Source organism: Psammomys obesus, unplaced genomic scaffold (assembly GCF_907164565.1).
Source record: "Psammomys obesus unplaced genomic scaffold, mPsaObe1.curated_primary_1811, whole genome shotgun sequence".
Taxonomy (NCBI): domain Eukaryota; kingdom Metazoa; phylum Chordata; class Mammalia; order Rodentia; family Muridae; genus Psammomys; species Psammomys obesus.
In genome coordinates this window covers 1,357,739-1,372,032 of record NW_026587759.1, presented here as the reverse complement: position 1 = coordinate 1,372,032, position 14,294 = coordinate 1,357,739, and the positions used below count along the sequence as shown (strand labels likewise).

At 38.9% G+C, this 14,294-nt stretch overlaps 1 protein-coding gene across 2 annotated transcripts in view; it reads right to left on the bottom strand.

The window, feature by feature from the left end:
* Skic3 (SKI3 subunit of superkiller complex) overlaps positions 1-14,294 on the bottom strand; it is an 88,408-nt gene that overhangs the window by 5,283 nt on the left and 68,831 nt on the right. For both annotated transcript variants that reach the window (XM_055604000.1, XM_055604001.1), the window contains exons 38-41: positions 13,509-13,630; positions 11,606-11,764; positions 9,326-9,478; positions 110-240 (exon numbers count right to left, since the gene is read on the bottom strand). In XM_055604000.1, coding sequence (XP_055459975.1) covers positions 110-240; positions 9,326-9,478; positions 11,606-11,764; positions 13,509-13,630 — 565 coding nt within the window. The remainder of the gene's footprint in view (positions 1-109; positions 241-9,325; positions 9,479-11,605; positions 11,765-13,508; positions 13,631-14,294) is intronic.

Here is a 14,294-nt window from a genome sequence, read left to right as displayed (position 1 = left end):
GCTGCTTATACTAATTAATCTCATTATAAAGGCTCCTTTGATCATTTCCTAGGAGGCTTTACACGAAGCAGGATTTCTAAGCAAAGAATAAGCACAGATTTTTGTATACCTTGCTCCCATCTTACGGTTGAACTGCAACAAAGCTTGCAAGAAGACAGCCAGAGGACAAAAGCAAACTTTCAAGGCCTCACTTGTGGCCTCTTGAACCAAGGACGACCAGTGATCACCTGAAACATTAGCCTAAAAAGGGCAGAATAAATATTAATTCAAAAAAATTAACTCAAAGTTTTGACATGTTCACTTTAAAAAATACATAAATCAGTTCTCACTACGAATTCCCTTCTTGCCTAACATCGTACAAATATTACAAGAAGCAAAATTGTAATTACTAAAAATTATCTAGAATCAGTTCCTTGACCATAAGGATCAACAAAACAGGGTCCCTACACTGCGATAAGGGAAGATCTGAAAAAAGAAAGCATCAGGGAGGGTGGGATTGAGAGGGAATGAGGGAGTGGGATACAGCTGGGATACAGAGTTAATAAAATGTAACTAATAAGAAAAAATAAAAATTAAAAAAAAAGAAAGCATCATTTTATAACAAGAAAACATTTGTTAAATGAAAAATACATATTATAGATGACAAGCCTATTACCTAGTAATCGCTTCTCTAGTCTACCAAATTTAACATGACTCAATTTTTAACAGTGATTTTGGTGTTTTGAATTGGAATGGCCCCCATAGGCTCATAGGTTTTGAAAGCTTTGTCACCAGAGTGTGACACCATTAGGAGGTGCGGCCTTGTTAGAGGAAGTGTGCCACTGGGGTTGGGCTTTGAGATTTCAAATGCCCAAGCCAGACCCAATGTCTCTCAATTTTACTGCTGTCCACTGATGCGGATGTAGAGCTCTTAGCTACCTCTCCAGCACCATGTCTGCCTGCATGCCACTATGCTTCTCACCAGGACGATAATATACTGAACTTTTGAAACTGTAAGCCAGCCCCAATTAAATGCTTTCTTTTTAAAATAAAAATTGTTGTGCATGGCATTTCTTCACAGCAATAGAACATTGACTAAGGCAGTGGTAAATGTATGATGTTGCTTTTCAAAATCATCTGAGAAGAAAGCGGAAATTTGATAAAATCACAATATAGAACATACATGGCAGATGACAGAATAATTAAACCAAAGTCATTACTACTGAAAACAAAGTAACAGCATTGCTGGGGAAAATATGCATACATATTCCTTCAGTTACAAATAAGTTTTATAGAAAGTACTAATTCAAAAATAACATGTACTTCCTACAAAACAATAACAAAATAGGCAGTAACCAAACTAAAAGAAAAAAGTTACTAAAACTTTAGCTGGAGTTTTGAGCGGAACTGACTTGGTCGTGTGTTTGACAGGCAGGCATGAGGCACTGAGATCCATGCCCAGCACTGCTTAAAAATGATACACAGTGGCATATGCCTGCAATCCCAACGTGTGGGTGCATGGAGCTTAAAAGCTCAGAGGAACACAACAACCCTGGGGCCAGCCTGGGGTTCCTGAGACCCTACCTCAAAACAAATAGTCTTACAGCACAACCCCTGTTCCTCTGGCTTTTAGAATCCTGCTGCCCAATCCCATCCCCTCAGTCCCCACCCCAATAATGCCTGATCCTTAAGTATAGAAATTGTGTTTTGGATAGGGGTGGGAGGTGAAACACACAAAGGATGATTTAAAGGTGGGGGGGAAAGAAATGATTTAATTATATTATAATCTCAAAAAATAAAAATAGTAAAAAAGATAACAAAAACAAAACAAAACAAAAAAACGTTGGGAGTTGGTCTGGTGGTGTGTATTCAGATTCTAAATTCTGGCCCCAAAATCTGATTACAGTGAGATGAGTGCATTCTCACATACACCAATGTTGTGCAAACTTTGTTCCCTAGTTATCCTGATTGGTTAATAAAGTTGCTGACAGCCAATTACTGGGCAAAACAGAAACAGGCAGAACTTCCATTCCAGGGTTTGGGGTCTGAGAGAAGAACAATAAGGTCAGGAGAAGGAAGCAGGAGAAGAGAGAGAGGAGGGAAAAACGATACAGAAAGAGGACATGGCCTGATGGAGCAGATCCAGTCCAGACAGGATGACTTACTGGGAAGTAACTTGGGGGATGCAGCTGGGAGGTAGCCAGACTAGTTTAGAAAATGTAGTTTAAATTGTACCTGCCCAGTTATTGTGCTAAAACATTTAAAATAAATCAACAGGTCTCTCTCTCAATTATTTGGGAACTAGCCAGGTTATAGAAAACCCCTATGGAATTTAATAAATATCCAACAACAACGAAATCCTCAAATTGTACTGAGATCTTTCTTTCTTTCTTTCTTTCTCTTTCTTTCTTTCTTTCTTTCTTTCTTTCTTTCTTTCTTTCTTTCTTTCTTTCTTTCTTTCTTTCTTTCTTTCTTTCTTTCTTTCTTTCTTATTGACTGATTGATTATTTTGTAGCCTTGGCTGTCCTGGACTCACTTTGTAGACTAGGCTGCCCTCAAATTCTCAGAGATCTGCCAGCCTCTATCTCTCTGAGTACTGGGATTACAGGCATGTGCCACTGCACCAGGCTCCAAGATTTCTTAATTACAAGTATCCAGAATATGCATTTTAAGTCAGTATATATTTTATTTTTAATTTTAATATAGCCATATCATAACAAATATATCTATATATAAATAAGTATAACATTTCACTTAATTGTAAGAAAAATATCAGAGCAATAGCCTCTAAATATAGTGTAAACAAGAGTAATTTGTTTAATTTAGGAAGAAGATCAATGCTTAATGAATGCACAAAAAGATAATGGAGGCTGTGAGACATCTTTTTTATCTTTTTTACATATGGAAACAGAGGAAGCTTATATACACCTAACATATATATGTATCAACACACACACATATATATATATAATTTTCCTATTTCCCTTTCATCCTTCCCTCCCAGAACCATCCCCTCACTCTTTCTCAATTTCAGAGAACCTTTTTTAAATTGTTGTTACATATTTACATATGAATCACAACTACCAGAATGGCAAAATAACCCTTACAGTGCAGTGGTGGCATACATACCCTGGCAGAACCCAACAGCTCTGTAATTGGATTTATGGCCTACTCAACAGGCGGCAAATCATGTCTGGTACTGGAAACCTAGACAAATACTTGAAACTGGTGAGGTACCAGCCACTTTACTAAACCAACATAATCCCTAAATTCTAAGTACTTTTCCTTATACACACAGGTAAGTTCAGCTCTGAGCCCTCCACAGAGAAACGTCTCTTTCCAACAAATGGGTACCACTATAGAAAGCCACAACAGGTCAGAATGCAGAGAACAAGACTGTGGTGCCCACACCCAGGTGGTTTCTAGAAAACAATTCTTTGTGTCTCCTTACAACACGGCTCTGGATAAAGTGTTTGTTGTGTAAGTGTAAGAACCTGAGCTCAAATCTTCAGCACCCATATAAATGCTGGGGGTTGCAGGTGGGATGAAGCATGGTGGCCCAGCTGTAATCGCTGTGCTAGGACAGCAGAGGCTGAGGATGGGAAGGCAAGATGAACAGCTCATGTTTTGGAGACTTCTGGTTGTAATTGTCTCAATAGGTAAGGTGGACAGAAACTGAAGAAAAGAACTCCACACCAACTTCTGGCCTCCACACATGTGTGCACATATCCACACCCACACACGTGAACACACGAACACACACACAAATATGAAACTCTCACTAGCACAGAAATCAAATCTTCCTTTCATGAATAGCAGACAATGTAATTTTGTCTCTCCATCTCTTTAAAATTTATTATTGAGCTGAGAGTAATCATTCCTGCCTTTAATTCCAGCACTTAAGAGGCAGAGGCTGGTGGATCTCTGAATTCAAGGCCAGCTTGGTTTACATAGCAAGATCCAGGCCAGCCAAGGCCACACAGTGAGGCCCTGTTTCAAACAAACAAACAAACAAACAAACAAACAAACAGTAAGTAATAATCCTTAATATAGACTTTTTTCTGTTCTGTATATAAATCATATGGAAGAAGGAAAGGAAGGGGAAATAGAATAGAGAAGTAGGAAGCAACAAGGGGGAACATGGAGCAGGAGGATTAAATGGGACAGGGTGGAAGAGAGGGGTAAGGAAGGGAAAAAGGAAAGGGACAGCGAACACTACGGACCAGTGGAAGGGTCATAATGACCCTTACTGTGAAAGTAGTGTAAAAACGGAATGAAATCATCAAGAGTGGGTGAGACAATGCCTCAGCTAGACATCTTCACCACCAAGTGAAACCTCCAGTGCTAGGAATGGGTTACATCCAGCTGAGCTTTTGGCCAAAGAGGCCCCTGGAAGCCCTCAAACGTCTCAGGCTACTGACAAACTCGTGGTTGCTCTCCACAAACTGATAGTAAGGCCCTGCTGGTGAAGACAGCATTTACATATCTATCTCGCTGGACACAGAGCAGTTGAGCTGATGCCTAACCAGAGCCTTCACCACTACTGACTACTGTACATGGTACTGGAAGGTACTCTGTACAAAGGAAAGATGTCAGTGCCAGATACAAATACAATACAAAAAACAAAACAGATACAAAGTCAATACCAGGTACAAGGTCAATACAGATACAAATCCTGAGCTCCACAATGGTCATCTACCTGAATGATATGCTGATGCAACAGGGGCACAAACATGGGAGTAATCAACCACTATCTGATTGGAGTTAAGGTCCATTCCTGAGATGGAGCATTGTTAACGTGGTCAATGCCTCAAGATTAGATAGGCCATGGGCCTAGGAGAAAACCTAATACGACTGTTCTGCTAAAGCAACCCAGAAAAAATGACTCCTAATGACATTGTTTTTATACACCCATAGATCAGTGTCTCAGTCATTATCAGAGAAGCTTCTTGCAACAGACGAGAACTAATGCAGAGTTCCACAACTGAACAGTGTTCAGAGAGTGACAGACTTTGAAACACTGTCCTAACACAATAGGACTGACACACATATGAAGTCACAGAGGCTGTGTCCCACAGGGCCTGTACAAGATCAAAACAAATGGGGTCCCAGCACTGAGAAGGGAAAGTGGACAAGAGCTCCTATCCCTAACCCGAAGCTATCTCCAACTGACATCTGCTTGCTAAGGAAACTTTAGGTTTCTTCAATAGAGAAAATTCACTGGGTACTAATGTACCCAGTAGTTCATCTACACTTCAGGGCAGGCCTCCTGCCCAAGAGTAGATGGCCAATACAACATGAACTCAATGGTGCTTGTGTAGACTTTCTGTCTCATATTGCTTTGTTTTGCCTTTCTGGTGTTTTGCTTGTATATTATGGTTTCCAATTTTGTGTTTTTATGGGTTTTGTTTATGCGGGTTTCTTGTGTCTTTTCTTTTAACTCTGTTCTGTTTTTACTTGCCCATTTATTTTCTAAAGAGAGAGAAAGGCGTGGAATTGGGTGGATGATGAGGCAGGGAAGAGCTGGGAGGAATTGGGAAAGGAGATGGTACTTGGAGCATATTGTATGAAAAACTATTAAAAACTATTTTATTAAAGATAATAAAATTTATTACAGACTTTTCTGTTGCTGTATATATAATCAAACTCGTGACTCACATCATCTTGTACACATTCATTCACTTACTAAATTAAAATATGTTCTATTTGTCAACAGTTTGATTATTATACAGGGATATTACCCACAGTCTCTCACCAACCCTCTCATGGTAAGGCTGGGCTTCAGCAAAGTCATGATGGCAAGTTGTTCCTTGACTGTACTTTCATGCTAACTGTATTTCCAGGCCCTCAGTAAATTTTTGCAAGTTTAAATTTGGCGAGTACTATAGTAGGAAATGACATGAAGCTCTTCAGGACTGAGAGATATTAAAGCTGTTTTGCTCCTATTAGTTTTTCTCAGAGAATTTCAATTTTAGGCGTTTGTGTCCATTTGCAGTTCTATCCACACAACCCACAGGTCTAAGTACAAAAATAAAAATGTTCAGAAATTATTAATTATTAATTTGAGGATGGCAAGTACAGAGCATTAACTCAAGTGTGGAACCGTATGTTGTCATGGGACACGTGTCTACTAATATACCCTGCAGATGCTTCTCCCTTATAACGGGGTTAAATCCCAACAAACCTACTGTAAGTTGATAAGATCACAAAGTCAAAATTACATTTAACACATATAAACTCCCAAACACTACACTCATCAACATAGTATAGCACTAGCTGTCTGCCCTCATTAGCACACAGCAGAAATGGCAAGTATGGTTTGCTGTTACTGTCCACAACCAACAGACTTTCACCACCTATTACCAGGCCAGAACAGAGTAAACAAAATGTGAGATAAAAACTGTCACTCTGTTTGTAAGTAGGTATTCTTGCCCACCTTGAAGCTCAACCACTGTTGCCTATTTTTTCCTAGAAGCAAGAAGTCATTTCCAAGAACATCAGCAAGTTCCTTCTCCACAGTAAAACCTTAGACTGAGCACCACAACCTTTGAAACAGTTATCTGTCCAAATACTTTTAAACGCATGTCCACAGCTCAAGAAGACACACATCAAGCCTCCAATCAGCTCCCTCCAAGCAAAAGGGAAGGCAATACCTCTGGCCCAGAAACTTTTTACTTCTCTTCAATTCTGCTTTTCTGGAGCATTTATACTTTCCTTATAGGCTAACAATCTTTTGTCTCAAAAACACCTTTCCTGATCTAATGTCTCACTGTGGCATACAATGTCTAATACCTTCATTAACTTATTAGTTTACTATTTGCTCATATAATATCAGATATACAGTTCAATTTTAAAATAGCCACATTCTCCTCTTAATGTTTTACACTTATACATGGTATCAATTTTATTTTTTATAGTAACTATTGGTGTCAAATCTTGTAACAACAAACTAAATTGGTTAATGCTTTATGGTTTATATTTATAGACATTTATGACACCTGCAAGAGGCTTTTGTAAATGTCACTTCACTTAACATGCATAATAAAGCCACAAGAAGGTAATGCAGATGTCAGGAGAAAACCAGGAAACAAGACTGAATGGTTTGAGGAGCTGGAAAGTTCACAGGCCATAATGGACAGAACCAGAACACAGGCTCTTAGAGAAAACGGTCTTAGGGTGGCAGTGGTTGGGGGCAGAAGAACACAGACATGGCTATTGCTGACATGCTGATTTTCATATCTCTGAAAGATGGTTGCAGGAACTGTTAAACAAGTACAAAGCATTTAGCCTAGAGCTCGACACAATCACTATTACTATAATTATTATTAATTATTATTCATTTCATTCCAGGTGGTTTCTAATTTCTTGGATTTATATGGTATTTATAAATGATATTTATAAATTACAAATATTATATTTATAATATCTTTAAATGATATTTATATTTTATTCGATACTTATAACTAACAAATATTAAGTCAGGCTAAAAAGCACCTAGTTTCTACATTCAAGAGTACATTAGAAACTACATGTAGCTTTTGTAGCTCAGCCACTTCCAAGGCCTTAAAGACCCTGGTGAAACCTAAACATAAAAAGTAAAACAACCTATTAGATAATCTATATTTACTATTTCCATTTTTTACATCAAACTCATCCCCTGTTATGGTCTGTTCATTTGCTCCAGAACTGTTTACTGGAGAGTGCCTAAGCACAAAGCAATGGAAAGGGCAGGAGGAAAACAGAAAATGTCCCATGTGTCTACAGCAACTCCGCCAACAGCATCCACCCCAAAACATTGCTCCACTCTTTTCTTTCTTAGTTAAAATATATAAAGTGAGATAATCATATTTCCATGGATGCTTGGGTAAAAACAAGTTATTTCAGGACCGCCCAGGACAGTCTCCTCCAACCATGTAAGACAGCTCATCTTTTAACCATGAGTTTATATGAATACGCTAAAAATTCAAATAGAATCAAAAGATATGATTTAAAAATTCTCTCTTATCACTAAAAGCCCCAGCTGTCCTAGTCAAAGTAACTGTCATTATAGTTTTTATTTATAATGTTTAATTATAATCCATGAATGATATCTATGCACTTTTGTGCTTACATACCTACAAATACACATAGTATTTATCCTGATTCTAAAACATATATACCAAATACACAAAGTGCTCAAGAAGAATCCTATAAACTGTTCCAGTGATTGACTTCACTCTCATGTACATTTTATCTTTAAGAATTTTCCCTACTGGCACATAAGACTTTTTGAGTTAATCCATGTAAACTGGCATCAGAAAATAGGATATCAAGTCACAGGTCCCTAGAAATACCTTAAGGAATGCCAAATTGAATTAGGAAAAAAAAACTTAAATTCTGGCATCTTTGTTACAAAAAGTAGCAGCCTTGAATTCTTAAGCATTCCTAAGAATATACTTGCTACAATACAACTTTTAAAATCACAATCTTAGATTGTTCCTAAACAGTTATGAAATTCTCTTGTAGTCTTGTGTTACTATTGCTCTATGTATCTCCCGAGCTCAAGGTACAAAGTCCACAAGATATCACAGCAAAAGATAATGGAACAATGGGGAAAATGTCAGAGTTTCATATGTGAAAGCTTCAGAAATTAAAAAGGAAATAGGTTCACCTAGAAAGGCATAGGGGATTGACATTGGCAGTAGGAGAAAACAAGTAACAGGACAGTAGCCTACCACAGAGGGCACCTGAAGACTCTACCTAGCAGTGTATCAAAGCAGATGCTGAGACCCATAACCAAGCCTTCAGCAGAGTGCAGGGAATCATATGAAATAAGGAGGAGTTAGTATGACCTAGAGGGGACAGGAGCCCCACAAGGTCCAAATATATCAGGGCACAGGGGTCTTCTCTGAGACTGTTTCTCCAACCAAGGACTATACATGGATATAACCTATAACCCCTGCTCAGACATAGCCCATGGTAGGTCAGTATCCAAGTGGGTTCCCTAGTAAAGGGGACAGGAATTATTTCTCCCATAAACTCAATGACTGGCTCATTGAGCTTCCCCTCCCCACCCCGAGGGAGGAGCAGCCTTACTAGGCCACAGATAAGGATATTGCAGCCAGTCCTGAAGATACCAGATAAGCTAGGGTCAGATGGAAGGAGAGGAGGACCTCCCCAACCCCCCCCCCCTTGGAAGGGGGCAGGGAGGAGGTGAGGGAGGGAGGGGAGGATTGGCAGGGAAGAGGGAGAGGGCTACAGCTGGGATACAAGTGAATGTATAAAATTATTTAAAAATAAAGAAAAAAAAGGAAATAGGTGTTACGCAGGACTCAAGTTTTCATGGTCACAATTATAGCATGCTTACCATGCACACTTCCAGCGCAAGCAGTGCCAGCTTCAACAGACTGGAGAGCTTCCCACTCCAACTGTCCTGTTGGGATGCCACCTGTAGACTCTTTCTGTAACACATCTCTGCAGCACCCATCATTCCTTGGGACTGATACACCTGTGCCAACCACTAAGGAACAGAAAGGAGGGCAGATGCAGAGCGTCCGGTTTAGTGTAGAGCATGATCTCCGACTCCCAACAAATTTAATAAATGCTAATAAACTTAATTTTTTAATTGAACTACTGGTATGCCCCAGGACCCTAAAACGAACGAGCCTTGTCACATTGCTTATTCTGCCAGCAACACTTCTCTAGACCTATCAAGCTGAAGTGTAAATGTCTCTGAAGATGGCAAACCAAGAACTTCAAATTACAATGCAAAAACTGATAAACTATGTAAATACTAATAAACTATATAATCAAAAGAAAGTTTGGACAACTGCAGCACTACCCAACAATGACGTCTCTAAGACAGAAACGGGAAATGATGATGTTGATACGATCACAGCACTCCTTCCACATACACATTTCTACCTTTGTAAATCCCCAACGGCACAGAATTCATGAGAAAAGGCAACCAACAGCGGACACGTTCAGACTGGCAGGTGATTTTAACATGCCTGTTTCAGCATTCATATGAAGAAACAGACCAAAAATAAAGTAAAATAAAAATTCAGCAAGAAGACAAAGATACAAACAATGATGAAGCTTGGCTTACACTACCTACTTAAAAGATTGATCAACAACTGCAGAGCACATGGTTGACAATTATCCATGCAAGATTTAGCCAATTTGAACTTAGGCTGGATTATAAAGAACAAATCTTGAGCCAGACTTGCTGGATCATGCTTTAGTCCCAGGACTCTGCAGGCTGAAGCAGGAGAATCACAAGTCCCAGGAGGACCACCCTGGGCTTCTATGGAGCCTTTGCTGCAAAAAACTATCACAGAGACTACATCTCAAAAATACCACCAGAGTGAAATCATAAAATCACATTCTAACTAAATACAATTATGCTTGAAATCATTAGCAGAAAAATATCTAGAATATTTTCATATTAGACATTTTCCAAGATGCTTTATATAAAAAACAAAACAAATCTCAACAATAAAGAACATTTTGAAACAAATGACAATGGAAATGCTACACTAGAATGCATATTAGACAGCAGGCAAGGCACTTGTGATGCAAGCAAAGGCTGGAGTTCAGAGCCTGAGAGTCCATTTAAGAGCCAGGTGGGCATAATCCACTGTGATCCCAGCATCCAAGAAATGGAGACTAGAAACAGAGCAAGCCGGTGTGTCAGAGTAGCCAAAATGGTGAGCTCTGGATTGAGTGAAAGCCGCTGAGCAATTGAGGTTGCAGTGATAAAACACCGTGACAAATTGGCTTGAGGAATAGAGTTTATTTTGGTATGCAGTTCCAGAGGGATAAGACTCCATCATGGCAGGAATGATGGCAGTAAGTGAAAGGCATAGCAATAGGATCAGACGCTGAGAGATCACATCAGGAAGCAGAGAGAGCAAACTAGAAATGAGCTGAGGCCAAATACTCTCAAAGCCCAACCTCTGAGATTACATACTTCTAGCAAGGCCACGGCTTTTAAAACTATCTCTAACTAGTGTCATCAACAAGGGACCAGGTGTTCAAATGCCTGAGCCTATGAAGGACATTTTCATTCAAACCACCCTGGAACTATGAGCCAAAATAAACCCTCTTCTCTTAGGTTGCTTTTATTTGTTCATTATTTATACAGTGTTCTGCTTGCATGTGTGCCTGCAAGCTAGAAGAGGACATCATATCTCATTATAGATGGTTATGAGCCACCATGTGGTTACAGGGATTGGACTTGGGAACTTTGGAAGAACAGCCAGTGTTCTTAACCTCTGAGCCATCTTTCCAGCACCTCCTTAGGTTGCTTTTATCAGATATTTTGTCATAGAAGCAAGAAAAGTAACTAAGACAACTATTACAAAACATCTTCAACACCTCTTTATTTCTTTTACATCAACTCCAAGAAAAAGACGGATGTCTGCTATTCTTTTCAATTGAGGAAATTTACAATCAACAACTAATAAGGACTTAAAGCGTTATAGAAACAGATCCTAAATTAATGTTGAATTTCCACAATACTCTTTACATTTGGAAATGGGCAAATTATGATTAATCTTAAAGCAAACAGAAATGGGGTACATTCCTCAACTAGCAGCACAGCATATTTTGACTTAGGAATCACATGAGAAAGCAGAGGACTTACCTGCCATGCAGGAACAGAAGTAGAATTGGACATGACTGTTTTTTGCAGTTCTTCCAGTACAGCATCTGGGAGGGGCTTTTGAGACTCCAGGAGTGATTTACACTGAACTTGTCTTAACAGTAAGATTATAGCGGGCTGATCAGGGTTACTTTTTAAATTCTAAAAATTAAACCCAATATAGAAACATATCAAATAGGCTCTAAACTGAAATAAGTAAAAGGCAATTAAAATGTGCTTTATGATAACATATTTTTCCACCTTAATTTAAACTTTTGTTTTGTTTTGTTTTTTTGTTTTTGTTTTTTGGCTATAACAAAAGTGGGTACAAAAGTTAAATACACAAAAGGCTATCCAGCCTGGGAATACCAAAGCCTACATTTAAATAATCTTTCATATAAATAACAGGGTTATAGTGTTTGAATCACTGAATATAGATTAAACAGTCCTGTTGAGCTGGTTTATTCTCAGCTCTTATTCTAAAATATGTATGTTCTGAATATAAAACTGACCCAAGAAATATAAAAAGTAAAGGTAATCACTATTTCAGTAGAATATACAATACTCCATGATTAACATAACATTTGTATTTATGGAGTATAGCACCGTAACTCAATATATATGTTGTGATCAGATCAGAATAGTTAGGATTTTCATCTCAAATGTCAGCTCTGTAGATTGGCAAACTTCCAACTCTTTTGTAGTAAAAATATTTGTGTACTGCTTCTCTCTTCAGAGAATCTTAATCTATCTTTTATCATTAAATCACAGTCCAACATATATCTAAAGTGTCTCTGAAGGCTTTCTTCTAAGACAGACTGAAACAATAAGATGAAAGTAAAGGCTCATAAAGCATTCCTTATTCTAGAGAAGACATCGCAACTGCTAATTTATGCTTAGTCAGCATCCACAATATAATTAATACACTAAGCCCTGGGCTTAGACAGATAGAATTCCTCACATGAAAAAGAAAATGTATTATTCTGTTTTTCAAAAAACTCAAGGACAAAAGGGATCATGAAAGACCATTTTTCTCTGTAAAATTTGTTTCTCTCCAAAGACCTTTTCTAAGAGAACAATACACTCTCTCTGGTATCTATGAAACACAAGCATTCAGAGAAAAAGCCATGTTTAAAACTCTCCTTTTTACTAGGTCCATGAAACTGATTTACTGATTGAATCAATACTGACTGAGTCCCTGCTGCGTGGCAGTCAAGATGCTAAGAATCTACCCACAGAGGCAGCAGCTGAGAGCCCCCCATTCCTGGCCCATGGTGATTAACAAGTACTGCCACCCGTCAACGTCCAATCATTCTATGGCTTCGGAGCTTGGAAAAGTGAAACAGATCCTTGAAATGCGGTATTCTAAAAGGAGCAACCAGAAGCCAAAGGAATGACACCCTAAATACAAGGCAAGGTGTACTGAGGTGGCTCAGTGACATAGAGCATGCGGACCTTACAGAAAACCAGAGTTCAATTCCCAGCACCCATGCAATAGAGCTCACAACTGCCTGTAATTCCATCATCAAAATATGGTACCCCTATGACCTCCTCATACACAGATATGCATACATAAACAGAAGTAAATAATACTTCTTTTGGGAAAAAAAAAAGACCATGAGGGTTATAGCAGTAGTACAGTATTCTTAATCCACTTCTAGCTGCTATGAGCTTCTGGGCAAATACTTTTTACAAAGATTTCTCATTTGTAAAGAGGGTGACAATGATACACATGCACATTACAGATTGTTGTAAAGCCCAGAAACAATAATACTGAAAGGAAGGCCCGAGCGCAGTCAGTAAGTGGTGAGGCTGTCATCACCACTATCCTTGTTAAGTAATACTTTCCCTATTTTTAGGTAGGACAAAACTGCACGAGCTTCAATGTGTAAGTCCACAATAGTACCTTTGTGCACAGAGACTCAGCTTCAGATGTTTTTCCTGTGTCTACTAGACCAGTGACAGCTTGTGAGAGAGACCACTTTTCAAGTGACTGGTTGTAACTCTGCAAGATTTCTGTGTTCTTAACTGTAAAACAAACAAACAAAAAGATCAATGCTACTGTCTTTTGTTATGTTTTAATGTGCTCTCAAGAGGAGGACCACTGCTAACAGTGATCACGGCTACACAGTCAGGCTGACCACAGACTCACATCTCTGTACCCTCATGATTACAGAAGTACAGCCCCACACCTAGTACTGGACCACTAGAACACCACGAATCTACCATCAGTATGTCTGATGGTATGTATATCCTGAATATATATCCTGAAGGAAAGAAGGAAAAAAATCAAACACTTTCTACAAGGTAACGAGTAAAATCAGCTGTGTCTATTCTGAAGCCTTCCATGTTATCCACCAGAGACATCCCAGTGCAGGCGAAATACACGTCCGCCATTAGCAAAGGCTGCTACAGGCCCTGTGTGGTCATCTCTGTCTGCAGCTCACCCAGAGCCCTTCTCAGAACCCTGTTCCTGAAAACACTGAAGCACTCATATGAATGGCATCTTTAACTGCACTCATTCTCAAGCTGCTGGGACAAACCACACCTCGTTCTGATGCCTTATCTTCTTGTGCTGCTGGGTAAGAAACACTCAGGTTCTGTTATAAACTCCCTCATGCACGCTAGGACTGAAACTGCTCAGTCCTTTCCTGTTTTTGAAACGACTTTTGTTTTGTACTGGGATAAAGTT